The sequence below is a fragment of the Tupaia chinensis genome, unplaced genomic scaffold (assembly GCF_000334495.1).
Source record: "Tupaia chinensis unplaced genomic scaffold, TupChi_1.0 Scaffold000126_2, whole genome shotgun sequence".
In the NCBI taxonomy this organism is placed as follows: domain Eukaryota; kingdom Metazoa; phylum Chordata; class Mammalia; order Scandentia; family Tupaiidae; genus Tupaia; species Tupaia belangeri.
The window spans coordinates 1318040-1345143 of NW_006159594.1; the positions used below are offsets into that span (position 1 = coordinate 1318040).

The 27104-nt window shown below is 44.5% G+C and overlaps 3 protein-coding genes across 7 annotated transcripts in view; 1 reads left to right on the forward strand and 2 right to left on the reverse strand.

Annotated features, from left to right (window-relative positions):
- The window catches only part of ACIN1 (apoptotic chromatin condensation inducer 1), a 46083-nt gene extending 30562 nt beyond the window's left edge, over positions 1-15521 (reverse strand). For 3 of the 5 annotated variants that reach the window (XM_006144507.3, XM_006144509.3, XM_006144508.3), the window contains exons 1-4: positions 15183-15494; positions 13667-13732; positions 9327-9438; positions 8801-8920 (exon numbers count right to left, since the gene is read on the reverse strand). In XM_006144507.3, coding sequence (XP_006144569.1) covers positions 8801-8920; positions 9327-9438; positions 13667-13732; positions 15183-15494 — 610 coding nt within the window. Of the gene's footprint in view, positions 1-8800; positions 8921-9326; positions 9439-13666; positions 13733-15182 lie in introns of all 5 variants that reach the window. The other 2 variants (XM_014586283.2, XM_006144510.3) reach the window with 2 other exon arrangements.
- Positions 15261-18235, forward strand: CUNH14orf119 (chromosome unknown C14orf119 homolog). The gene is made up of 3 exons (XM_006144505.3): positions 15261-15367; positions 15528-15828; positions 17402-18235. The coding sequence occupies exon 3, from the start codon at positions 17403-17405 to the stop codon at positions 17829-17831; it is 429 nt and encodes a 142-aa protein (XP_006144567.1). The 5' UTR covers positions 15261-15367; positions 15528-15828; position 17402; the 3' UTR covers positions 17832-18235.
- A 124-nt stretch (positions 18236-18359) lies between these two features.
- Positions 18360-24247, reverse strand: CIROP (ciliated left-right organizer metallopeptidase). Its single transcript, XM_027770306.1, is given in 14 exon segments — positions 18360-18914; positions 19413-19592; positions 19768-19994; positions 20179-20451; positions 20552-20648; positions 20723-20792; positions 20969-21140; positions 21226-21371; positions 21513-21597; positions 21809-22061; positions 22216-22364; positions 22928-22979; positions 23067-23151; positions 23261-24247. Coding segments are annotated over 14 exon segments (2316 nt in total). The 5' UTR covers positions 23580-24247; the 3' UTR covers positions 18360-18706.
- Between the last annotated feature and the right edge of the window lie 2857 nt (positions 24248-27104).

The following is a 27104-nucleotide window of genomic DNA, read 5'->3' on the forward strand; positions in this document are numbered from 1 at the left end:
GGGCGCGTGCGCTCGCCAGACAGACAGAGAGACAGACAGAAAGCGAGAAATCACCCCCCAGGGGGGATGGCCACGCCGCAATCCCTTTTCCTCCATTCTCCTCTTGGAATCTTGAGCACGCAAGCACACGCGCCCGGCGTGAGTTTTAAGCCACAGGGTTTGGAACGTGAACCATGGTCGACTATGTGGGAGTCCAGCGACATAGCCATTACGCTAACTGTTGGTTCCATCAAATAGATAACTTCTTAGGGCCAGCGAGTGGCATAGTGGTTAAGGCCCTGGACTCCTTCATGGCGTACTGCAGTTTGAGTCTTAGACTTGATGGCTTAAAACTCATGCCAGGCACATGTGCGTGCATGTCCAAAATCCCAGGAGGAGATGAAGGAGAAGGGCTTGTGGAATGGCCATCCCCTGCCGCCCCGGGGGTGATTTCTCATTGTCTATCACAAGTGCATGCACCCTACAGCAAAAATCTCTCTCTAAAAACCAAAACAAATGGATAACTTCTTTTACGAAGAGATAAGATGATGTTGACAATGAAACATGCAATGCAGACTGTCCACATCAATCTGTAAGAAGATAATTAATCTTGGAGGGACCAGCAGTTAGCGTAATGGCTATGTCGCTGGACTCCCACGTAGTCGACCGCGGTTCACGTCCCGACCGCGGTTCGCGTCCCGGACCCGGTGGCTTAAAACTCACGGAACAATAGTGGGTATTGTTCCCATAAATTTTTCATAAAGCATCAATGATTTCATCATTCTTCTACCCAAGCTTCACCATAAACTTGATGATTGGTCTTACTTTTAGTAAAATGCATGTTGCTGACAGGGATTCTGTTCAAATGAATGTCTTAACCTTCTTAAGCAACTCAAACTAGATGCTATTCAAACATATTATATCAAGTTACTACAAGTTTACAGTGGTGCAAAAAAATTTTCAAAACCACGCATTATTTTTTCATAACATGCATTGTCCAAGACCTTTCCAAAGACATCTCATATATTGATGCACAAGGAAGTTTTGTTTGGGGGCTGGCAGGTGGCGTGGTAGTTAAGGACTCTGGACTCCCACATGGCCAACTGCGGTTCGAGTCCCAGACCTGGCGGCTTGTTTTCTCACATTCTCTGTCTCGCTCTGTCCCTCTCTGACCAAATTAAAAATAAAGTTAAATAAAATATTTAAAAAAAAAAATAAATCTTTGTTTTGAAGGGAAGTTTTTTTTTGGAGAGGTTTTTGCTATAGGGCGCATGCACTCTCCAGAAAGACAGAGACAGAGAGAGAGACAGAAAACGATAGATCACTCCCCAGGGCCGCAATCCCTTCTCCTCCATTCTCCTCTCGGGATCTTGGGCACGCATGCACAAGCGCCTGGTGTGAGTTTAAGCCACCGGGTCCAGGACTCAAACTGCAGTCGACTACATGAGAGCTAACTGCTGGTCCTGAAGGGAAACAAATTCTATTAAAAGAAAGCTTGAGGGCCAGCTATTGGCATGGTGGTTAAGACAGCTGGATCCCATGTGGCTGACTGTGCAGTGTGAGTTCTGGACCTGGCAGCTTCAAAACCACACAAGGGGGGACCAGCAGCTGGTGTGGTGGTTAAGGCGCTGGACACTCCCACATGGCCGACCACGGTTCAAGTCCTGGACCTGGTGGCTTGCTTTCCTACTTTCTCTCCCTCTCTCTCTGTCTCTCTCTGGTCAAATTAAAATAAATGAATGAATAAATAAAATTAAATAATTTTTAAAAAATTCTTAAGAAACAAAACAAAACAAAACAAAAAACAACACACACAAGGTGCATGGGCATGTGTGCCCAAAATCCTGAGAGGAGAAAGAAGGAAAGAGGACTGTGACATGGTCGATCCCCTTGGGGGAGTGGGAACGCCCCCCAAAAGGCATGTGCCCTCTAGCAAATCAAATAATTTATTTATTTAGATTTATTTATTCATTTATTTAATTCCATTTGTTATTATTATTCTTTTAATTTGACCAGAGACAGAGAGAGCTGCTAGGTCTGGGACCTGAACTGCAGTCGGCCATGTGGGAATCCAGCACCCCCAATCACGGCACTACCTGCTGGTCCAAAAATAACTTTTTAATTAGGGGAAATAAAAAAAAAAAGAAAGAAAGAAAGCTAGATAACTATCAATCTAGGTCATCCTAAATAACTTCATGCAAAACTGAAAGAAGTTTCACTCCCATTTCATAAAGGATGTGAAGTGTGGATAAAACATTGAAGAAATTAGGGTCTCAATGTCTTGACTAAGAAAAAGGTGGAATTGGATTAGTGTGACAGAGAGGGAGAGAGAGAAAATGAGAAAGCATTCCCAGAGGGGATGACCATGTTGCAATTCCTTCTCCTCCACTTTCCTCTCGGAATTTTGAACATAGGCACACACACAATGGGCAGGTTTTTCAAACCACTGAGTCTGGGATTCAAATCGCACAGTTGGTCATGTGGGATCTGACTGCTCTAACTACCACACCACCTGACTGGCCTGGACTGTGTGATTTTTGAGTTTCCTACCAGTATTAACATATCATGTAGGTGCCGGCCTTGTAGCCTAGTGGTTAAGTGAGCCAGATCCCATATGGTCAACCACAATGTGAACACTAACCCCAATGGCTTAAAAAATGCCGGGTGTGGGACCAGCAAGCGACATGGTGGTTAAAGTGTTGGATACTCCCATATGGCCGACTACGGTTCGAGTCCTGGACCTGGTGGCTTGCTTTCTCACTTTCTTTCTCTCTCTCTGGTCAAATAAAATGAATGAATAAAATAAAATAAATTTTAAAAAAAGAAAAAGAAAATGAATAAAATAAAATAAATTTAAAAAAAAGAAAAAGAAAAATGCCAGGTACATGTGTGTGCATGCCCCAAATCCTGACAGAATGGAGAAATAGAGAAGGGACTGCTGTATGACCACACCCCATTGGGGGGCTTTTTACCTTTCTTTGGCAATTAAAAAAAAAACTATGTAGGGGGTCCAGCAGGTAGCCTGGCAGTTGAGGTGCTGGACTCCCACATGGTTGGCCATGGTTTGAGTCTGGGACCTAGTGGCTTGCTTCCTCTCTCTCTCTGTCTCTATCTGGTGAATGTATGCACCCTATAGGAAATTTATAAATAATCATAAAAAGTAAAATTTAATAAAAATTCTTTTAAAAAAATATTGGGATTTGGGACCAGCAGGGGCGTGATGGTTAAGGTGCTGGACACTCCCACATGGCCAACCATGGTTTGAGTCCCGGACCTGGTGGCTTGCTTTCTCACTTTCCCTCTCTCTCTCTGGTCAAACTAAAATAAAATGAATAAAAATAAAATAAATAATTCTTAAAAAAAATATTGGGATTGGACAGTGGTGCAAGAGCAAAATACATACATGCCCTATGAGGCTCATCCACCTAGAAAAGTTCCAGAGATCTCTTGGAGTACATGGATACACATGTACCCATGATTCTGGGATGGCTGAAGCTGGAGGTGGATCACAGTGTAGGGATCCTATTGGAGAATAACTGTCTTTCTGTCTCTTGCTCATGGAAAGGATGACTGAACAAACTTAAAAAGAAAGCAGGCTAGCAATGTAAACAGTGGTAAGAATCAGTATAGAAAACAACAGAATCACATTTTGGGGTCAGCAGGTAAAATGGTGGTTAAGGTGCTGGATTCTCACATGGCCAGCCATGGTTTGAATCCTGTAACTGGCGGCCGAAAATTACGCCACGCGTATGAGTGTGTGCCCAAAATCTTGAGAGGAGGATGGGGGAGAAGGGACCAAGGCGTGACCCTCTGGAGGGTGATTTCTCACTTTCCCTGTCTATCTGTCTCTGGCAAATGCACGCGCTCTGTGGCAAAAACCTAAAAAACAAAAATATAATTATATTCTAGATACTTAATCGGTTAGATTGGGCTTAAAACTTTTTTTTTCAATATTTGCTATAGGACACGTATGCAGTGTGTGGGGGGGGGGGAGAAAGGAGAAAGTGAGAAATCACCCTCAAGGGGAGACAGCTGCACCTTAATCCCTTCCCCTCCACTCTCGGAATTTTGGGCACACATACACATGCGCCCAGGGTGTTTATCAAGCCACCGGTCTGGGACTCAAACCACACAGTTGGCCACATCAGATTTGCTGTCTTAACTTCTGCATTCATGCTGGCCCCAGACTGGCCTCAATTTTAAGACAGAAGAAAAGTAAAACCATGTTCTATTCTAATAGTATTTATGTTGCTGTTGTTGTTGTTATTATCATGATTATTGAGATTTTTTATATAGGGCACATGCATTTGACAGACAGACAGAAAGCGAGAAATCACCCCTCAGGGGGGATGGCCATGCCGCAACCCCTTCTCCTTCATTCTCCTATAGGATTTTGGGCATGCATGTGCACAGAATGATTTCAAACCACGGGGTCCAGGACTTGAACCACAGCCAACCATGTGGGAGTTGAACAACTTAACCATTATGCTATCTGCTGGCCACTTCCCCCACATAGTCTTTAAACTGATACCAAATAAAGCTGATTATATGGGCTCCAGCTTAAGATCTGTTCTCTTATTTCTATAAACAATCAATCTAAAATAAATTAGACTTTGATTCTGTAGTAAAAAATAAGCAAACAAAAAATCACAATGAAATTAATAAAATGAATTTAAGACCACATATTTTCTAAAACTTTACTCTATAAACAGGATTCCTGAATATATACCATTTCATATCTGGGTAAGTGACTAAAGACTTGCATTATTATTATATGTACAAGATAGAGAATTGGAATGTATAGGCCAGGCTTGCTAGCAAACATCTGAAGATATCTTTAAGACATTAGTGTAGTGGCTACAATACTTGATTATAATTTTGTAATTCAGTGATCTGGAAAAGTTTAAATCATAAAATGAGTTAAGCCAAAAGAAAAGACAGTAATTTCCATAAATTTTTAGGAAAGTTCCTTTAGACAGACCTGATCTATTTTACTTTAAACAAAAGGAAAAAAAAAAAGGCATGACCAAGTTGGTCAGAGATAAATGTGTTAAATAAGTTTCAAATGAGAATTTTAGAGTTATGATTTTAAAGTTAGGTATAAAATTAGGTACATGCACATAAACAGCTTCTTTTTTCACCTATTTTAAACTGTATGTCACTCTACTGGATTATGACGTTATTTTTGAGAATGTAAAAATGCGGAGACAGGATTCTGGATGATTAACCCCTGGAAAGGACTTGATAAATAATCATCAAAGGGATTTGAGAAAATGAACAGAGCTGTTCTGAAAGTTTTAGTCATTGCTGTTTTACAAGAAAATGAAAAATGAAAGGGATTTACAATTGTAAAACAAGTAATTAGTAAGCAATACAAAAATATGAAGACATGTGGAATCTCTTAGTTCCTTGGAGGAATCTGATGTGATACAGACAAGCTTCCAAGAAACGTGTGATCTTCTATAAAGAGCACATGGCAGAGGACCAGCAGTTAGCGTAATGGCTATTTCGCGGGACTCCCACGTAGTCGACCACAGTTTGAGTCCCGGACCTGGTGGCTTAAACTCACGCCGGGCACGTGTGTGTGCGTACCCAAGATCCCGAGAGGAGAATGGAGGAGAAGGGATTGCAGCGTGGCCTTCCTCCCGGGGGGTGATTTCTTGCTTTCTATCTTTCTGTCTCTCTCTGTCTGTCTGGCGAGCACACTCGCCCTATAGCAAAAACCTCTCCAAAAGAAAAAAAAAAAAAAAAAAAAAAGACACCCCGCCCACACCTAACAAAAACCCCCCCAAAAAAAAAAAAAAAAAAAAAAAAAGAGCACATGGCGGGACCAGCAGTTAGCGTAATGGCTATGTCGCTGGACTCCCATGTAGTTGACCACGGTTCGCGTCCCAGACCTGGTGGCTTAAAACTCACACCGGGCGCGTGTGCGTGCGTGCCCAAGATCCTGAGAGGAGCATGGAGGAGAGGGGATTGTGGCGTGGCCATCCCCCCTGGAGGGTGATTTCTCGCTTTCTGTCTCTCTGTCTGGTGAGCACAGTATGCGCCCTATAGCAAAAAAAACCTCTCCAAAAAAAAAAAAGAGCACATGGCCACATCACATGAGTGACTTACACCAGATGTTAATAATGTACAGGAAATGACCACTTTATTAAGGATGGAACTAATACTGATAAGGAGCTAATCAATGTATTTCAGGAGTCAAAAAATAACTCAGGATGAATATGAGAGTCTAAAGCTAGAAGCCTTCAGGCACAAAAATTGGATGGCTCCTGGATGATGCAGATGTATTAAAGTGAAGAATGATTAAGGGCCATATACAAACACAGTTTCTTGACTCTAGAAAATAAATCCCTGGGCAGTATTTGTACACAAGTGAGACAGGTAGAGATCACAGCAAAGCCTGTTGGCAAGGGTATCTTTAAGTATGAATAAGAATCAGAAATTAAGGGAACAGAGACCTAGCAATGATGCCAAACCTAAAACTGACTCTTATCAGTCTTACAAGCATTAATTTATTTATCTTTTCTCTAGATTCTTAGCCTCCAGATTTAATATCAGAAAAAACAATGAGTGCTACATGCTGTGTAAACCAAGGGCCAGCTAACCTGTGGTTATCCCTTTGTTAAGGCATCGATATTCTGAATATCAATTTAATATTCTCATAATGTCCTATATTGAAAAGCATTTTTGTACATGTAGTCATGATACAGAAGGGAATCCAGACAACATCTCAGAAATAACTGAAAAAAAGTGGTGAAGAGTTAAAAGGCCAAGAGCGGGGCCAGACAGTGGTAAAACACATAGCTCTGTGAGGATGACCCATGGGGAGGGTTCTGGGTTCACATCTAAAGACCTCCTTGAGTACTCTGGGCCTATACATCCCTATGATCTGGGCTGACTGAGGTTGGGGGTGGATTAAAGTGTTTGATCCTGTTGGGGATACGCTATCTCGCTTATGGAAAATAAGCGAATAAACTTAATAATAAAAAAAAAAGGTCAAGAAGCAAAGTCAGGGAAGATTTTTATAAACCAATTCTTTCTTCCGATTTGAAATTTTTTAAAAATAATTATTTATTTAATTTTATTTATTCATTCATTTATTTTAAGTTGATCAGAGAGAGACAGAAAAAGAGAGAGAAAGTGAGAAAGCAAGACACCATGTCCAGGACTTGAACCACAGTCAGCCATGTGGAAGTCCAGTGTCCTTAACCATCAAGCCACCTGCTGGTCCCCTGAATTGAAATTTTAACTACAGTATATAAACATGAGGTTGCTAGAATATAAGTCAAAGATCCAGATATAATACTGAAGAATTATTCCTTCAGATATCAGTAAACTGAATTGGTCAACAAAACTATTCAGTGACCTTAAAAACTATGGTCTCAAGATTCACATTCCCTGAAATTCCTGGGAAAGGGCCTAGGAATCCATATTCTTAAACAAAGTAATACTTAAAAAAAAATCCTCAAGCATTCCTAGTGAGTAGAAAAATACATTACTAGAACTATTATTTCAGTCAAAATCTTAGAAACCAAAAACACACAAAGCCAACAAGTAACTGCCGCTGAGATGGTTTACTGGTCTATGGCAGACTCACCTTCTGTACCTCAAAGAATCTGATGTTTATGCAGAGACAAAGCTTAATATCCCAGCCAAGATCAAAGGTAGGAAAGTTTATGGTGGGCTGGCCTTGTGGCCTAGTGGTTAAGGGAGCCAGAGCCCACAAGACCAACTGCAGTTCAAATCCTAGTGCTGGCAGCTTAAAAAACATGCCAGGTGTATGTGTGTGCATGCACATGTGTGTGTGCGTGCATATGCACTTGTGCCCAATATTCCAACAGGATGAAGAGATGGAAGAAGAGATTGTGGTGTGACCATGCCCCATTGGGGGCACTTTCTCCTCCTCCTATTTTCTCTAGTGAATAGTCACGAGCCCTGACAATTTAAAAAATTAGAAGAACTGGAAACTTCACATATTCTAAAAATACTGACTATAGGCTCCCCACCCCTCATTCTACAACCATTAACATTAATGATTCAGAATATCTGTCAATTCACACACTGGCTTAACATGTATACCTACTGTCCACATGTTTCATATACATGTTCTACTAAAAGTATACTGTCTTAGGTAGTTCACAAGAGACAAAGGCTGATTTATAGACATTTGCTTGATAGACTATGCAAAACTGGATGCTAACTATTTTTTATAATGTGAAAAAAATGAATCTTGCCTGAACCAATCCCAAATACTAGGTTAGAGCTCCCTATAATATGCTCACATAAAACATATCTGTACTATATTTCATAGCACTTAATCCAACTATAATTGCATAATTATTTAATGTCAATCTCTTTACTGGGCAGTAAGATTTCTGAGGCCAGAGACTTCTCTTTTTCTTTACTATTATCTCTAGTGCCTAGCACAATAGGCACTCAATAAAAAATTATTGAATAAATAACTTGCAGCAGATGCCCTATTTGAGGGGGATGGCTAGATATACATCGTATAATATATACAATCGGTGAAGAGGTAAAAGGAGGTGTGACTGTTGCTAATTCAGAAGCAGAAGACGTTGAAGCGGTATAGATGAGAAAAAAAAATCATAATGCCTCATAAAACACTGAGAAGTTAACAATATACAGGTGAAAGCAGACTTCCAAACGGACATGGTTTACATGAAAAACAGATCAAATATCAATGTCCAAAATTTCCCTGGGACTTTCATGGAGGCTTAGCATGAAAGGAGGTGTAACTACCTCCCCCCACCAACTACGCAGGATTGACAAACAGCGCAGTGGGGAGGGAGATACGTACTGGGCGAATGTCTGCTGAGCTCCAGCTCTGGTCTCTCCAGGCTGCTCTGAAAGTCAGGAGGTAGCAGGGAAGCCACTCCCTCAGGATGGATCATCTCGTCCTCCGACTCAGCTGAAGCTTCTGCAAAGTACAGATTGGGTCGGGGGAGGGAGGAAGTGAAGGGCTCAGCATGTGGGAATATGTAGAGGAGTGAAGGAGGTCAGGCAAAGTCACAGATAGAGATTCATACTAAAATGAGCACTGTACATCAAGAAGAACTCCCTAGGATCAAACTCTACTCCATCTAAATGGGAGTTTAATTTACTTGTAATGCTTCCTGTTGCCAGGAACCCTCTTCTAAAAAGTCAAAATACTTCCCTGACAGAAATAAACAGAAACTCACTTGTTCCGAAAAAACTATCAAAGCAAATAAGCAGCAGTCTCAACCTAACTTATTCCTGAAATTGCCAGGTAGAAAGGTCGCCTATCTGCATGGTGACAGGGTTAAGAATGAAAAACTTGTTAGAAGTGACAAATCTGGCTTTACCTTCAAGTTCTGCAGCTTCGCGAGCTTCACGTTCCAGACGCTGCCTGAGTAGCTCCTGCTGCTTTTCCAGATACTGCTTTATGAAACTGTTCTGGCTCATTTCTTCCCCAATCTGTGTAGAGGAAACAGAAAAAGAAGGTCTAGGGAAACAAACCAGGAAAATGCAAGAAGAATATTCCACGGAGCAAAGGTCTATCCCTTATAGTTGGATCAAAAGAGAGACCTGAAATGTTGAAAAATCCTTTTCTAAGGTGTTCCTATATTGAGTACCAGAATAAAATAGCCTTATGAGTTGTAAAACCTAACAAAAAGAGAAACTGTACATACTGTCTTATTTTAAATAGTCAGTTCCCAAAGAACAGAAGAAATCACAATTCCTGTAATTATGCCTTTTAATCTGTATTTTTAAATAACCTAAAATATTACCTAATCTAAAATTTCCTTTTGGTAGTATCAAAACTGAAAGGAAGACAGATATGAATTCCTTCAAAAGATCAATCTCCACCTATCCATGTAACATTTTGTCATACATCTCCAAATTTTTTTTTAAGATTCTTTGTCATAGGGGGTGTGTGCTCACTGGAGAGACAGAGAAAGTGAAAAGTCACCCCCTGGAGGGATGACCACACTGAAATCCCTTCTGTTCCATTCTCCTCATACACATGCACCTGCATGAGCTTCAGGCCTCCAGGTTCAGGACTTGAATGGTAGTTGTCTATGTGGGAGTTCAGCACCTTAACCACCACACCACCTACTGGTCCCAACATTTCTAATATTTTAGTATTTAAAAACATGAAATAGATTAAAAACAGGGATTTAAATTTGGCATTTAGACGAAGTTAAAATTCCATTTTCTTTGGGTGAAAAGAAATCTTTGGTAACAATATTTAGAATGCAGAGGCTTGGGACCAGCAGGTGGTGTAGTGGTTAAGGTGCTGAACTCCCATATGACTGACAGTGGTTCAAGTGATCTGGTGCAGGCTTGCTTTTTCACTTTCCCTCTCTCTTCCCCTGGTGAGCACATGTGCCCTACAGCAAATTTAAAAATAGTAATAAATAAAAAACTAAATAATAGGGACTAGCAGTTGGCGTAATGGCTATGTCACTGGACTCCCATGTAGTTGACTGCAGTTTGAGTCCCGGATCTAGTGGCTTAAACTTATGTGGGGCGTGCGTGCGTGAGTGCCCCAGACACCGAGAACAGAATGGAGGAGAAGGGATTGCGGCGTGGCCATCCCTGCTGGAGGGTGATTTCTCGCTTTTTGTCTCTCTCGTTTTTCTGGCAAGCGCACGTGCCCTATAGCAAAAACCTCTCAAACCCCAAAAACTAAAGAATAAAAAATGAATTATTTGGTGCTTATTTATTTATTTTAATTTGACCAGAGAGAAAGTGAGAAGGCAAGCCATCAGGTCTGGGACTCAAACTATGGTCAGCCATGTGGGAGTCCAGCGCCTTAACCACCATGCCGCCTGCTGGTTTTTTGTTTTTTGGTTTTTTTTTTGCTATAGGACACATGTACTTGCCAGAAAGACAGAGAGAAACAGAGAGACAGAAAGTGAGAAATCACCGCCCGGGAGGATGGCCATGCTGCAACCCCTTCTCCTCCATTCTCCTCTCGGGATCTTGGGCATGCACACACACACACGCCTGGGGTGAGATTAAGCCACCAGGTCCGGGATTTGAACCACAGTCAACTACTTGGGAGTCCAGCGACAAAGCCATTATGCCAACTGCTAACCCCAGTAATTCTCTTTTTTTAAGAGAAATTTTTGTTACAGGGCACATGCACTTGCTGGAGAGACAGAGATAAAAAGTGAGACATCACCCCCTAGTGGGGATGGACATGTGGCAATCCTTTCTCCTCCATTCTCTCAGCATTTTGGGCACATGCATGTTTCTGGTGAGTTTTAAGCCGCTGTCCAGGATTTGAACTGGGGTTGACTACCGTGGGAGTCTAGTGATGTAACCATTATGCCATCTGCTGGTCCCATAAATAATTCTTCTTTTTTTTTTGTTTGGAGAGGTTTTTGCTATAGGGCACGTGCGCTCGCCAGACAGACAGAGAGACAGAAAGCGAGAAATCACCCCCCAGGGGGGATGGTCACGCCGCAATCCCTTCTCCTCCATTTTCCTCTCGGGATCCCGGGCACGCACGCATATGCACCCAGTGTGAGTTTTAAGCCACCGGGTCCAGGATGCGAACCGCGGTCAACTACGTGGGAGTCCAGCAACATAGCCATTACTAACTGCTGGTTCCCCCCATAAATAATTCTTAAAAAAAAAAAAAATCCATAGCCTTATCCTTTTTCCCATTTTTTTACTTAATAGAGTCCCACATAACTTCTGCCCTTCAGCTGTCTCTTCACAAATCTTCCTTATTACCTTCTTTCTTAGCAAGTCCTATTAGAACTCTAGAAAAAGGAAAAAAAAATACTTTCTATATTATTAGTCATATTACCTAAGTGGTAAATATTTATTTTTTCACCTAAAATAGCAACAAGTCTCTTAGTACTCAATGGACACTGATGATCTATAGGGTGCCAAGTATTGAAGAATATATGTATGACTGTTGCAAAAATCCTAGCTTAAAAGCAAAGTTTCAGGGGCCGGCAGGTGGTATGGTGGTTAAGGGGGTTGGATTCCTACATGACTGACCATGGATCAAGTCCCGGATCTGGCAGCTTGCTTTCTCACTTCCCTTCTCTTTCTCTTTCCTTCTGGTCAAAAGAAAATAATAATAAAGTGTTAAATTTTAAAAAATGTTTAAAAAAGAAAAGTTTCAAAAACTAAAATAAGGGATTGGCAGGTGGCATGGTGGTTAAGGGTGATGGACTCCCATATGGCCGACTGTGGTTCAAGTCCCGGATCTGGCGGCTTGCTTTCTCACTTTCCCTTTCTCTCTCACTCTGTCCCTCTCTGTTCAAATAAGATAAATAAATAAATAAAATGAATCAAGTTAAATAAAATAATTAAAAATAAAAACTAAACTAAAACAGGCAGCCAAATACAATTGTGAACTCATTGACTATGCAGTTTCTTATGCTTGTTTAAACACTTAACTAAACCTCTGAAAGCTGGCTAGATTATAATACTTACAGCTTAATGAGGTGATAACAAGGGAGTAGGAAGGCTCTCTTGTTTTCCACAGTATCCTGGGACTTCATCTAGTACTGGGGATGCACATCACTGCATTAACAAAGACCTGGGTTTTTCCTTTAAGTGCGTGACACACTACAACGAGGGGATTTTAAAAGATGAAAGGAACCTTAAGAGATTGTGCAGGCTATGATTTTTTTTAAATTATGGAATGGTTTCCTCAAAAGAATTCTTATACAGAAATTCAATATATGAAGCAGACACATGTTTCAACTCTCCTCTATCTAGTTTGAGAGGAAAGAATGAACCTGTTCACTTGGGAAGGTAGTATCTTCCCTAAGAAGCCCCCAAAAGCAGCCCCACAAAACCCTAGCAGAACAGTTGTAAAAGTACAGATCTAATCAAAACTTTTCTCGTACTACTAGACAAGAAAACTGAGGAAACCAAGGCCTCCACAGGTCAAGTTTCTTGTCATAAATAACACGGCTACTAGTGATGTTTAAGGAAACTGCATAGGGACCAGCAGTTGGCGTAATGGTTATGTTGCTGGACTCCCATCTAGTTGACCGTCATTTGAGTCCTTGACCTAGTGACTTAAACTCATGCCGGGCGTGTGTGCGTGCGTGCCCAAGTTCCCGAGAGGAGAATGGAGGAGAAGGGATTGCAGCATGGCCATCCCCCCTGGGGGATGATTTCTCACCCTATTACTCTTTCTGGCGAGCACATGCGCCCTATAGCAAAAACCTCTCAAAAAAAAAAAAAAAACTGTATAGAGTTAGTAGTTAACACTAGTTAATAGTGGATGATTTACAAAAGATTGAATTCCTGGAACATCTACGTCAACAATGGAGTTCTTGATCAATAAGTATTCTCCTACACTGCCTACAGTGGTGGTCTACTTCTCATCTACATTCAAGACATCACCTACTTTTGCCAAACCAATGGTAAATAAATGACTTCAAATTCCTGTACTAACATAATCAGTCGGAGCCACACCTTTCCATACACATCATTTCAAGTATCAGAAATTAAGTAGCAGCACCTCTGATTCTGGTCTTTACTCTAGGTCCTGTGTACAACTGGGCTTGATCAGAATTCAACTGTCTTGCTAGGAGAACATTTCTGAGCCAGGGAAGTTAGGAAAGTACTAGTCAGGCTTTAAGCACAAAATATACGACACCATGTATTTCGTGTGTTTGTACACCCAAACACCCCACTCCATCTAACAAACCTTCTTTCTTACCTGGGAATTTGGCTGGAATGCAGCATGGGGTGTTGAGTGTTTCTGTAAATTTTCTAGCATTAGAGCCTGATATAGGGAAGAACAAAAGTCAAAACCAGAAGGAAAAAAAACAAAAAGAAAAACCCAAATCCCCACTCTTCCCATAAACTCTTCATTAAATGCAATGACTTAAATGCACATGTAAATTGTCCTCCCTCTCTAGGAACCTAGAAGCCCTTTACCAATGCTGTTTTCATTCATCTTCAAAAGACCATTAAAGGTAGCCATGGTTACTGCTCCTAAATGTATAGATGTATAATATGCAGGCAGGCAGGCAGATAGTGATGCAGCTATGTCATAAAATCGGTGACAGTGACAGAATCAGCACCACAATCCCTATTCTCTTCTGCATTTTTGACAAGTGCCCCTTCTAACTCTAGACATGCAGGTAAAATTACTTAAAATACTCAAACCAGTGTCAAATACATGAAATCATGGGGCTGCCAGTTTTGGCCTGATTGAATTACTTTTTCATCAGTTACCCAAGACTACATCTACTTGAGTGAACTTATAAAAATTACAGCAGAGTGGCACCTAGATTTATCAAATTTATAAGTACATTGAAGAGGACGCTCCGGAAGACAATGACCACAGACCCTGTAAAACTGTGGACTGACCTGATACACACACACACACACCTGTCAGGTTCTGCATTAGCACTGGCCTGCCAACTCAACCCTTGAGCCAATCCAGCCTTCATCTGTATGCTGCCCGTCACATATCCCGATGAACTCGGAAACCAAGCCAATCTCTTCCCTCCATTTACACCAAACCTATACACCGCAGTCCATCTCTCATGACAATCCCACTATCATCTACTCAGCCGACTCAAAACCCCCAACATACACCAACCTGCCTCACTCTCTCAATAACGTTCACCAAATTCTTATCCACCCAATTTGCTTCCGGATGCCCTATAAATTAGACACCCCTCTCTCACAAAGTCCCGTCTTTCTCAAGGTTTCCCTTCATCTCACCTCCTAATCTAATCAAGCAGACTTTTATTTTTTAATTTTTTTTAACCCTATCCCACATCTATTCTTGCAGACACAGACACCAATCCCATCCACCTTTCCGCCCAACTATACCCTTAACTTCGACCCGGCCCTACTCGCCCCCCTCAGGCCAGTAACGCCAGTGGTAGTAGTGGGATTTAACTCCTTCTGCAGCGCATGCGCCGAAACCACAGACACAAACAAGGAGGGGGTGGGGGAAGGAGGAAGGAGCTTAAGACACTCCGGGAGAGTAGCGCGCACCCTCCCATTTTGGGCTCGCGCTGCTGCCGTTAAGGCGGGAACCGGAACGATCTCTATTCCAGCGCGAGCCTCACCAACCACCGTGCGCGCGGATCCTGAGGCTCGCGCTGGCGGCCTGAGCAAGCTCGCGCCGAGCCTGGTTACTGCGCCTGCGCCGCGGCAGATACTCGTCTCTACCGGGTCCGCTCCCCTCCGACACCCCGGCAACGCTAACTCCTCACCCCTTTGAGTCGCTTGACCAGGGCACTCTTCTGCCCGCTCTTGGCTAGGCCTCGCTGCTCCAGTGCGGCCTTCAGGTCGGTCACCCGCAGCGCCTGAAGAGGCTTCCCGTCCAGAGTCACCTCCTCCAGCTCCGCCATCTTGCGTGAGGTACTCGGGTCCGTCCCGACGGCTTCGGGCATCTTCGGTAATTTCCGCCAACGCCCTTCGAACGTACCAAGCCGACCCCGCCCACTGCCATAGTCTACCCCTCGATTACCACTCAGAATTCCCCGGATTCCTCCGGAACTTCTCGGGTGTTTCCGCCGCCACATCGGCACCAATCAGTTCTTTCCTTTGCCCTACAGCTCTCCTTCCGTCGCCTGGCTTTCAGGCTCGGTTATCTCCGTCTGGTCGAGGCTTTGAACCGAATGTTTTCGGAAGCGCTCGACTCTGGCATCCCATAATCGGAGATACTCGGTTACCTCCGGACCTAGAACCCGGGCGCTGGGGCGCTTGGGTGTTTGGGGCAGGTCCGGCAGCGGAAGTGCGTGGGCTGCCCAGCAGGCCCTGCTTAGGGTTTTCAGGAAACATGGAAGCGGTGGCGGTAGTTGGAGTCTAAGGACTCTTTGTGACGATCTCCAGGTGCCCCCGGAGAGGAAACGGGAGGTAAGTGGAGTAAAAGTTCCTCCTTGGGTCAGACTCGGTGTCCGTAGAGTACCGCGTAGGGCAAGCCTCCCGCTCGCATCACTGAAACAGCTGCAGCTGCATCTTCCGAAATCCCACCACTCCTTTTTAGGGTAACGTCGTTCTTTTGAGACATCTGAGTAACAGGCTCCATGGCTTCCAAAGTGGCAAGAAGCATTACCATGTCTTTGAACCCAGAACTGATTCATGACACAGAACTTGAATTTGCCGAGGAAGCCCTGTGGCGGCGAGACTCGGAAAAGTTCTCCCTTTCACGGACTGAGAATAAAGTTCTTTTAGGAGGAGCTGTTTCTCTTTGGACTTTGTGATAAAGGCAATCGCCCTAAACTGACGTTAGTCGTTTAGGGGCTTCGTTCTTTGTATCAGCAAATCCTCTAACTTGCAGCAGTTTAACAGTAAAATTGAGATCCTAGACAAATAGGTTAAGGTTTTCATTGTTAGAGATTCAAATTGTGGGACTGAAAACTAGCCAAGTTTAGTCGGCTGACCTTGCACTTGCATTCATGATGCAAAATCAATGGCAGGGCACCCATGGGAGTCAAACTGAACGTTAAGGGAGGCCAGCCAGGTGGCATGGAGGTTAAGGTGGCTAGACCAATACAGATGACTGTGGTTCGAGTCCAGGGCCTGGAGGATTGAGAGAAGCTCTGGGAATGTGTGCATATGTGTCCCCAAATCCCAAGAGGAGAATGGAGAAGAAGGTATTGCCTGGTAGTCATTCCCCCCTGGAAGGCTGCTTTCTCCCTTTCTCCGTCTCTCTCCAAGAGCATACACCCTATCGCAAACTAAAAAAAAATTAAGGGAAATTGTTCCAAGGCATGAATTATACAGCAAGTGTAACACTTGTTCAAAACAACATAACTTTTTGTCTTGAATAAACACCTGGCTTCTGGTGTTTTTACTGTGTTACCTTATTTTGGGCAAGGCGCTTACTCTTTTTTTCCTGGTACTGTTACAGGAAAGGAGGTAACGGATGTTATGAAGTTCTTGGCATAATTTTAGGGGCTATATGCACTTTACAAAGAAGCTTCTTTCGGCACATGTTTGCCCCCCCCCCTTTATAGCCCCGTAACAATTAGCACCTATGCAAGGTACTGGAGTTTAAAATGTGTACTTTTTCATTTTAGAGAATATGTGATGCACCAACATTAATCTTTTTTTTTTTTTTTTACCCAATCTGAACATAGAATTAGGGAGAGAGAATGAGCAAGAAATGGGTTATTTTTAGAATCTTTATAAGAAAGATAGAAGCAGTGGTTGGGGAGGATAATCAGTTTGAAAAAGAAGGCTGGGAAATCTGAAGTGAAGCCATTTGTAGGTGACTTCTCTAAGGTAGTAGGATAATTAAATGAAGGACACTGTTGGGACCAGAAGGTGGCGCAGTGGTAAAACACTGCTCTGCAAGGCAATTCTAATACATGGCAGGGGTAGGTAGGTCCAAGATCCTAATCTTTGGTTAAGATTCTCTGTTGCTGGAAAGTTGTATTTTGGTTGCTCTATCTAGAGAATGTATAACAGTGCTTTTATGTTTCAGGATGCCACTGGAATCATCTTCCTCTTCGATGCCATTATCCTTCCCTTCTCCCTTACCCTCAGTACCAGACAATATCAGTAACTCTTCCCCTCCTCCAATGTCTTACATCACTTCCCAGGAGATGAAGTGTATTCTTCACTGGTTTGCCAGTTGGTCAGGTCCCCAGCGTGAACGTTTCCTACAGGACCTGGTAGCTAAGGCAGTGCCAGGAAAATTACAGCCACTTCTGGAAGGTCTGGAGCAGCTTAGTGTGTCTGGGGCAAACCGACCACCTTGTATCTTTGAGTGCCAGCTACGTCTTTGGGATCAGTGGTTTCGAGGTTGGGCTGAGCAGGAACGCAATGAGTTTGTCAGACAGCTGGAAATTAGTGAACCAGACTTCGTGGCAAAGTTTTACCAAGCAGTGGCTGCTACAGCTGGTAAGGACTGATAGGCATTCAGATCAAAGAAGATAACCACAGTTGATGAAGCTGAGGTCTTGACTGCAGTGAAAATTCAATTCAGATGTGTCACTTAAAGGCCTGTATCCCAGTCAGCTCTCTGACCTTGCTGACCAGCACAGGCACGATTATTTCAACATTAGCATGTCGACTGTACTTATACTGTAAATGCGATTTGTCTACACAAATCCAGATCATCGGTCTGTCTTCTAGACTGCTTTTTTCCAAGAGATGTCAAACCCCAAAGAATTTGATGGCTTCTTTTGCAACTCTACCCTAAAGGAACCTACATATAACTCAAGCCTACTGCTAGCCCATGAAAAGTATAAAGTAGAACCTCCCTTTCCCAGAAACACAAGAGAAGGACAATAAAAAGTCATATCTTTATAGTTTAGCTGGATTCACATGGCTGGTTTTACTACCCTTACCAGATTCTAGCATAATTATGTAACATCTCAATCACAAGCTTACCTGGTAGTGACTTGGTAAAATTATGGAAAATCAGGAGAGGGAAATGATTATAATAGTTACTCCCTCCTTCACACTGTGGTAGTTTGACTCCAAAGTGACTCTCTAAAGCATCTGGGATATCCTTGGAGTTGATAGCAGATGTTCCTATTCTATAAGTTTTCTTTACAATAATATGAAAACAAGCTATACTCTTTACAGATTGATTTGTTTATTTTTTATGCCAAAATAAAGAATGGATCTTTAGAACCATAGGATTTTCATACTTAAGGCTAGTATAAAGTTGACACTTGGGGGAAGAGCCATTTGGAACTTCAGTGTACACAATAGACAGACTTTTCCCTTTAGTTATCTCCCAAAGAGTAATCCTCTACTTCCTGTCCTGTGCTGGGCAACATTACACCACCCTTACTCCTCCATCTGGGCCCCTTGTGCCATGGAGGTCTGGTGAATGGTGGAGGGCAGATGGTCCCACCTGAATGGTAGTCCGTTTCTGGTAGGCTTTTGTTCCCAGCATACCCACCAGGATGAGCATCATTAGGCAAAGTCCCATGTAAAGACTTGGATGGGTTGTAAAGGGGTTATGGTTTGAGGTAAGCAGCACCCTAGGAGCACAAAAGGTAATATTTCACCTGGAATAATACCTGGGCTTAGGAGATGAAGAGCTTTACCTTTATAGTAGAACTCATGAAACCCTGCTTTATCCAAGCATTAAGCTGAACAGGATACCAGTAAGGGAATTTAGAACCAGAAAGTAGGAATGAGACCAAGATCCAAGTCTTCTGTCTAACCATTGGAAGGATACCTAACCTGGCAATGAGGGAAGTGGTTTAGGAGAAAAGTCAGACTATGGTATGTAGTAGCTAGCCATGGCCCTAAGGAGTGTTTAAGGCAGTAAGAGGCTAGGATCCTGTGTCCTAGGGTTGGGGGACCTTCATTGTACATGGGGAGGGAGCTGCATACTGATGGGCCTGAGGTGACCCTGTTAGGCATCTTCTCTGAAATACAGTCCTGTCTAGGAAGCATATGCATGAGTGAGTGCTTGACTGTGATTTGAAACATGATGCCAGGAATTTGAAAGATTACTTGGTGTAGTATCTTACTTGCTGTCTTCTGTGGTAAAGCTGGCTCCTCCATGAGATACTTCTAGGGGCTTCTCCTGGATAGTCAAGGTCAAGGTCCTGTTCAACATAGCAACCGAAGGCCCTTGGCAGCCAGGGGGCTTCCACATGTGCACAGTGAACACCAAACTACTGGTAATTGATGGGCTGTGGAAATAGCACCTAAATGGACATTTGAATCTCTTAAATGTAGGTACTATCCCTGGAAGAATGTATCTCATGAAACAGCAGGCTTAGGAGTGGGTTGCACAGAGAGTCCTCAGAGAAGAGTTAACAAAGTAAAGAACTTAGCATTCTCCCTTGCCCCTTGTATACTCAGCCTGAACTGTCCCTTTACCTGCCAATTTCACCTCTGCTCATCAGTGCCTGCAGTACTGCCTCTGCCAGGTCTTCTCTCTGTTCCCCCAGGGAGTGGTCTGGAGGCCCGGCTAATCCTAAAGACAGCTGGAATAGCAGGTCTTGGTTTGGAAGACTCACAGGTGGAGAAGTAATAGCATTGATACCTTCAGTAGTCTGACATAACCGACCTCGAGGACAGAAGAGAAGACCATAGTACCTGGGTATCTGCAAGTAAATATATAGCAGGAGATAGCTACATGTTCAAGGCTTCCTTCTGAGGAAAATAGACATTCTAGAACATAGTCATAGACTCATTGGGTACCCAAAACAGGTTGGGAAGGACTACCATGCAAGCACTTCCCAACTTCTTTTTGCTAGTGTGCCACAATTATTCTTTTCTAGTGCCCACCTGAATAGCCTTTCCTGGAAGACATGGGACCCAAGGTGATCCCTTCACCTGCACCTTATATGCTCCCCTCTCTGTACATTGATGCAAGTAGCAGCGGCCAGTGAGCTCTGTTTCTTTGAGGTGTGGGCTTTGAGAAGGATGTCTGATTTGATCTCCAGAGAGCAGTTGTGAAGTGAGGTTGGCAAGGAAGCAACGACTCTGGGAATGGTAGATTTCCCCGTGGGGATTTTCTGCCCCAGCCGGGAATCCATTCTCCTCTTTCCAGCATTCACTCTGTAGGTCAGGGCATGGCAGGATATAGAACAGTGTTTGTCTAGAATGCTTAGAAGCTGACGCCCAGGCCCACTCAGTTTCACCTCTGCTCTCTACTCACCCCATTGGCTAAAGGCTTGTACATGCGGCAGCCTTCCAGCATGGGGTCTGAGGAGCAGCTTCCTTTGTCCAGGAGTAGGTAGTGGCAGCCCAGCCCGCTGTGTGGAAGGGATGGTAGGGTGAAACTACGATCATTGAAAGCTAGACAATGCTCCAGCCACTCAGCACACACCTGCCAGTACAGAAGAAGTCTGAGGAGTCAGTCCCACATGTAGACACCAGGCCAAATTTCGGGCCGGCTCCTGTTTGAGAGAGAGGATGAGAAAGCCCTCAACAAGTGAAGCGTCAAATCCATCTGCAGCAGGTCTGTTTATAGCCTCAATGACACCTTAGCAGCAGGTAATCCCTTCCAACCTCTCCCACTTCCCCCAGAGCTCACTTGGGTAATCAGTGCCCCTCTGCAGTTCTGCCTTCTCACCGTGGCCCCATAGCAGCTCTTCTGCAGCACTGTGGTTGACCTGGTACCAGCCTGTGTCTTCGAAGGCAGCCAGTGTGATTGTGTCAAGTCGAGTGTGCTGGGCACCATCAAAGGTAGCAGTCATTAAAGAACCCTGGAGCAGTCGGGCCTCCCAGTGGGAGGACAAAGGGCCCTATTGGAGGAGGTGGCAGATAGCTGGTTGTTACCTGGCTAATCCCTCTTCGGTCACTCTGCCCCAAAGGTGCTCTCATTCTTACCTCATCTTCCAAAGGAACACCCAGTATAACCCCTCGCGCTCCCAAGTGTTCGGCCAGGCTGTGGCTGGCAGTTGGGGTGGTAAGAAGCAGCTGTCCCCACTCATCTCGCCTCGTCACTTGTTGCCTCGTCGAACAGTTCTCTCTAACTGAGCACAGAAGAGGAAGAAGGCAGTGTGATGAGAGAAGACCTTAGGAAGGGTGAGGTAAGATTGGAAGGAAGGCCCTGTGAGAATGAATTCCCTCTGGCTGACCATGTCAGAAGAACTTTCCCTCATTCCTCTCACCACCGCTGAGTCCTGTGGGGCAATCTCGCCACTTCTTGAAGAGCTGTCCAGAGAAACCCAAGGCATGGAGCAATTCATGTAGTGTGGCCTAAGGACAGATGACTGGTGAGTAAGGGAGGCTGAGTTTGCAGCTGGACGAACAAACCACTCTGTTTACTCTCGGTGTAATCAGCGCTCTAAGAGCTTTGAGGCACCTTCTGCTCCATTCTCAGCAGGTTCTTTTGACGTCATGGGAAGCTAAGTGACCTGCCTCTCCCCCCAAGCTGCTTGCTGCTCCCTGTCTATCATGTAGCAGTCACCATGACAATGTCTCCATGGCTGAGGCTGGAGCTGGTGAGGTACTGAGCACAGTAGACAATGGTCCCAGCAAGAGGCCTGTCTTCCGAGTCCAGCTGGCAGCAGGCAGCATAGGCTATGACAGAGGGCTGTAGGTGGGTCAGGGCAGGGTAGGAGTAGGAAGGAGGAAGGTAGGGTAACACAGGTAGAAGACATCTTGAACATGGAGGACCAGAGAACTCTGCAGAACTCTGTCAGTGTGGTACTGAGGGATGGCTATGGGCAGGGTTAGTTCCTACCCCAACTTTTATTGGTTGCCCCAGTTTATCCCAAATCATCACAACTTAATAAAAACAGCTCTTATGCTCCCTACCCCTGATGAGATTAAAGATGAAGAGAGGCAGGGCAGGGAAAAGGATTTAATTTGAACCTTACCTCTTGGTGGCACTTGGAAGTGTGGGCAACTCGCACATACAGGAGAAAATCAGTGTTTTGGACTCCAGGCCCATCTGGCTGGATTAGTTGTGGAGGACCGTGCTCTGGCCACAAGGCATAACCGTGGAGGTGGGCATCAGGAATCTGATGGAGTGAAATGTAGCATCTAGTTTAGCAGATGGGCTGGAATGGCAAAACAAAAAACAGGAACTAGAATGGGAGAACGATTATCTTTATTCTTGTCTTCCTGTCATCTGTGCAGCCACTTTGAATAGAGTTCTGCCCCGTCCACTACCTCCCACCCAATCCCTGACAATAACTTTTGGAGGAGGGGGGAAAAGGCCCAGGAAACTCCATTGTTATAATGCACATTAAATCTGATGCTTGGGCCAGCCCTGTGGCCTAGTGGTTAAGGGAGCTGGATCTTACATGACCAACTGTGTGGTTCAAATCCCAGCCTCAGCAGCTTGAGAAAAACACACCAGGTACGGGTGTACACACGCCCCAAATCCCAAAAAGATGGAGAAGTGGAGAAGGAACTGGCGTGACCATCCCCCATCGGGATGCTTTCTCCCTCTCCCTCTGTCTAGTAAGTGCACATGCCCTCTGGTAAAAAATTTAAAAAAAAAATTCTGATGTTGGTGGGTTTAGGAAAATCTAGGCAGGCTAGAGAAGCTCAGATCTCTAGACTGAATATTTGGTTTCACCTTTGCTCCCAGGCACCTCTCCCCTTTGTACCCTGGGTTCAAGAGGCTGCACCTGCCAAGAAAGAATATCTTAGACGGGCTGGAGACATTTCTTGAGTCTCCCGAAGAAGTATTGTACACATTCTCGACGGGAACTCACCGGTGGTGGTTTGGGGTTTCTGGGTCTCCCCAGACAGCATGGCAGTACTGTGCAGGGTCTCGACTCAGAAGCAAGGGTCCTTGCACTGGAAGGACTTCACGAGAGTTGGATTTCACTCAGCATCTTAGAGTTTCAGGGCCTTTTCTGTGTAGGTCTCTTCCCCGACCCTTTACCCATCCTGTTCCCTAACTCACCTGCGAGGATGCCCTGGATCCGCTGGGTGGCCTCTCTCACTGCAGCCAGGGCTCGAGCTTCCCCTCTTCTCCAGTCCCCCTCAGGATCCTGAGCTCCATCTGATAGAGGACCGCCTACATGGCAGGCGTGGATCCGGAGGGGCTGAGGATCTCGGGAGCCAGGGAGCAGGAGGGAGGAAGCGCGGAATTTCAGAGGAGGTTGAGGGAGAGGGGGCCTGAGAAGGCTCACGGACTTCTGGGTCTCATCGTGTAGACATCTGCCTGCGGCAACCCCTAGGAGCAGCAGTCGTGGCAGCAGTTTTCTCCAGTCTCCCTCCATGGCAGCCCGGAGCCTGACTGGAGCCTGTGTGCTGCCCTCCTCTCCCCTGGATCCCTTATTTCTGGCTTTTGTCTCTACCGTCTCCCTCCATATCCTCTCTACCACCCTTGCTAATTTTTTCAAGATCTGAGTGTTGTTGACTGAATCTACTGTTTCCTGCCAGGAGATCGGATAGGAACCAGAAGGGCCAAAATGACCCTCTTCCTGGAGTGCCAGAGGAGTGCTGGGGGAGGGTAAGTGTTACTCTGAGGAGCTTACCAAATCCATGAGGGACCTGTTTCCTAACCTCCTCTCCTGCCTACTTATTCCCCCACCTTTCTAAGTAGGAAACCTTGGGACCTTCCCAGAACTGAGAAATGTATTTTAACATCATACATGAGAGAGTGGGGGGGTGGCATTCTTCACTGCATAGATGTTGACCTGCCTCCCTGGACACGGCAAATGAGCTTCCGCACCTCACTAGCCCATATCTGGCTGGGTGGCCTTTAACCAAACTGCAAAACTGGTGAGCACTCCTTCATCTATGTGTGGCCCTTAGCAGGCTCTCAGCACGTGCATGTTAGTTGACTGACACCTCCTGTAACAGGTGTTGTGTTAGGTCTGTGAGGCTTCATAGAAGCTGCTTCCAGGAAGAGAGAGGAGGGAAAAGAAACCATTAAAATGAACATGAGGGACCAGCAGGTGGTGTAATGGTTACATTGCTGGATTCCCACATAGTCGACCATGGTTCAAGTCTCAGACCTGGCAGCTTAAAACTCATGCTGGGCGTGTGTGCATGCATGTTCAAGATCCCAGGAGGAGAATATAGGAGAAGGGATTGTAGTGTGGCCACCTCCCCCACCAAGGCTGATGTCTCTCTCTTTCCGGCAAGCGCATGCACCCTGTAGCAAAAATCTCTCTTAAAACAAACAAACAAACAAACAAAAAACCTAAACCAAGGAAAAAACAGACATGAATAGGCGTTGGAAGATGTTTGGGGAACTCTCAAAACTCTGCTCTCTTTCTTATGCTGTGCCTTCACATCCTGTTTGTCCTGCTTGGCAACTCCACCTCCCCTGGCGACTCCACCTCCCTGGCGAATTCCTCCTGCCAGCTAATTCCTACCTTTCCTGTAATTGTTTTGGGAAGCCTTTCTTAACACCTCTAACCCAAATTCCACATCTGCTAGAGGTGGAGGGAGACCACTTCCCAGGAGGGACCTCTCTTCCCAGCTCTTAACCGGACATGGACACTCGTCTGTCCTGTTATAATTGGCGTGGTGTCTTAGTGGTTCTGCCTGTACACCCTAAACTTCGTGGCGGTAAGCCTGCTTCCTGTTGGTCTTTGTGTTCACAGCACATGGCCTGGCCTGTAAGACTTGGTCTCAGGGTGTAGATGAAGGTGCAGAAGCTAACCCCATTATTCGACTTTTGAAGAGGCAGGTCAGGGATGAAGAGATTAGCCTTAAAACAACATGCTAATTGGACCAGCAGTTAGCGTAATGGCTATGTCACTGGACTCCCATGTCCGAGTCCCAGACCCGGTGGCTTAAACTCACGCCAGGAGCGTGTGCGTGCGTGCCCAAGATCCCGAGAGGAGAATGGAGGAGAAGGGATTGTAGTGTGGCCATACCCCCTGGGAGGTGATTCCTCGCTTTCTGTCTCTATGTCTCTCTCTGTCTGGTGAGCGCATGCGTCCTATAGCAAAAAAAACCTCTCCAAAAAAAAAAAAAACAACCCAAAAACAACATGCTAATTACAGACAGAAAAGGAGGAGGGTTTAGAGAAGGGCTACTGACTTCCCAGGGATGCTGGGTTATTTTCTTTTACACGCTGAAACTGTGACAGAAACTACTGATTATAAGGAAGACACCTGTGGAGAAAATACATTCTTTTACGCTGTTGGTGGGAACGTAAATTACTACAGCCATTACGGAAAACAGAAGCGAGATTCCTCAGAAACTGGAACTGAACTGCCGTATGATCCAGCAGTCTTGCTGGTAGTTCTATATCCAAGGGTACATAATCAGTCTGTTGTAAAGATGTTGGGACTCTGCAGAGGAGCCCCAAGAAGATTCGGGATCCCCCACCCCCTCTAGCCCTGCAGAGACCTACTACAGCCTGAGGCACCCCGGTGCTGTGTCCCTTTGGACCCAAGAGGCCACTGGCACCGTGGAGTCTGGGTGGGCCCAGCTCCTGAGCAGAGCAACACATCAGGCTGTAGCTGTTAATCCTGTTGGTGTGTGGGGTGGGCTGGGTTAGGGCAGAAGACTGCTGCTTGGATTTTAGTTTGCTCCCTATTAGAAACCAACAGTTTTGATCTTAATTTAATTTGGAGCTAAGAAAAATAATTTGATGTTTTTCCAATATCTTTTCCCTGTCCTGATTTTTAAAAGCCCTTATTTCCCCCTCTCCCCTTTTCTTTAGGCATATGTAGTAACATTAGCAGAAAGATTTAATTTGGGAAACTTTGACTCTTAAAAGAGAAAACAAAGCATGTCAATAAACGTTGAAATGTTCATCTCAGTTTGGGACCAAACTGCTCAGATCTTTGTTAAGAACCAGTTTTGTATGTCGAGTTCCAGGTTGTCTGACCACCTGTGTTCCCCGGTTTTACGCAGCCCTGCAGTGCACAGAGTTGCTCTGGTCCACACCCACTCCCGTGTTTCCTGAGTTCTGGGCTGGGCTTCCCATTCTCCACCAACAGCTCTAGTAACCCAGCTTTCTAACTTTGCTGACCATTAGCAACAGGGGTGGGAACTGGAGGGCAGTTTCTAGCCTGTTTTCTAAGAAACTTATGAATTCTATTATCTTTACAAATGTAAGATGAGAACATTTTTTCAATATTTTTTACTGATCTTTTTATAAAATGAAAAGAAACTTCTATGATCGATTAAGGAAGGTGGTTATGGCTGGGTGGGTCATGGGGTTTTTTGGTTTTGATTTTTTTTGTGGGTTTACTTTTTCGTTCTATTTTTTTTTCAATAATTATTTTATTTATTCATTTATTTATTTTAACTTGACTAGAGAGAGACTCACAGAAAGAGAGAGAGAAAGTGAAAAAGCAAGCCACCAGGTCCAGGACTCGAACCATGGTCAGCTATGTGGGAATGTCCAGCCCCTTAACCACCATGCCACCTGCTAGTCCCTCTTTCTTTCCTTTAAATTGAAATATTCTCAGATGTTTTGGGGAGAAACCTCTTTCTTTAATGAAAGAATTATTAATTATTTATTTGATTCCATTTGTTATTATTGTTTATCAATTTGACCAGATAGAAACAGAGAGAGAAAGAGAAAGTGAGAAAGCAAGCCGCCAGGTCCGATATTTGAACCATGATTGGTCTTGTGGGAACCCAGTGCTTTTAACCACCACACCACCTGCTGGCCCTGGAGCATTGTCTTAAAATGGGTTCTTGTAAAAAAAAATAATAAAAATAGGGGACCAGCAGGTGGTGTGGTGGTTAAGGTGCTGGACACTCCCACGTGGCTGAACACGGTTCAAGTCCTGGACCTGGTGGCTTGCTTTCTCATTTTCCTTCTCTCTCTC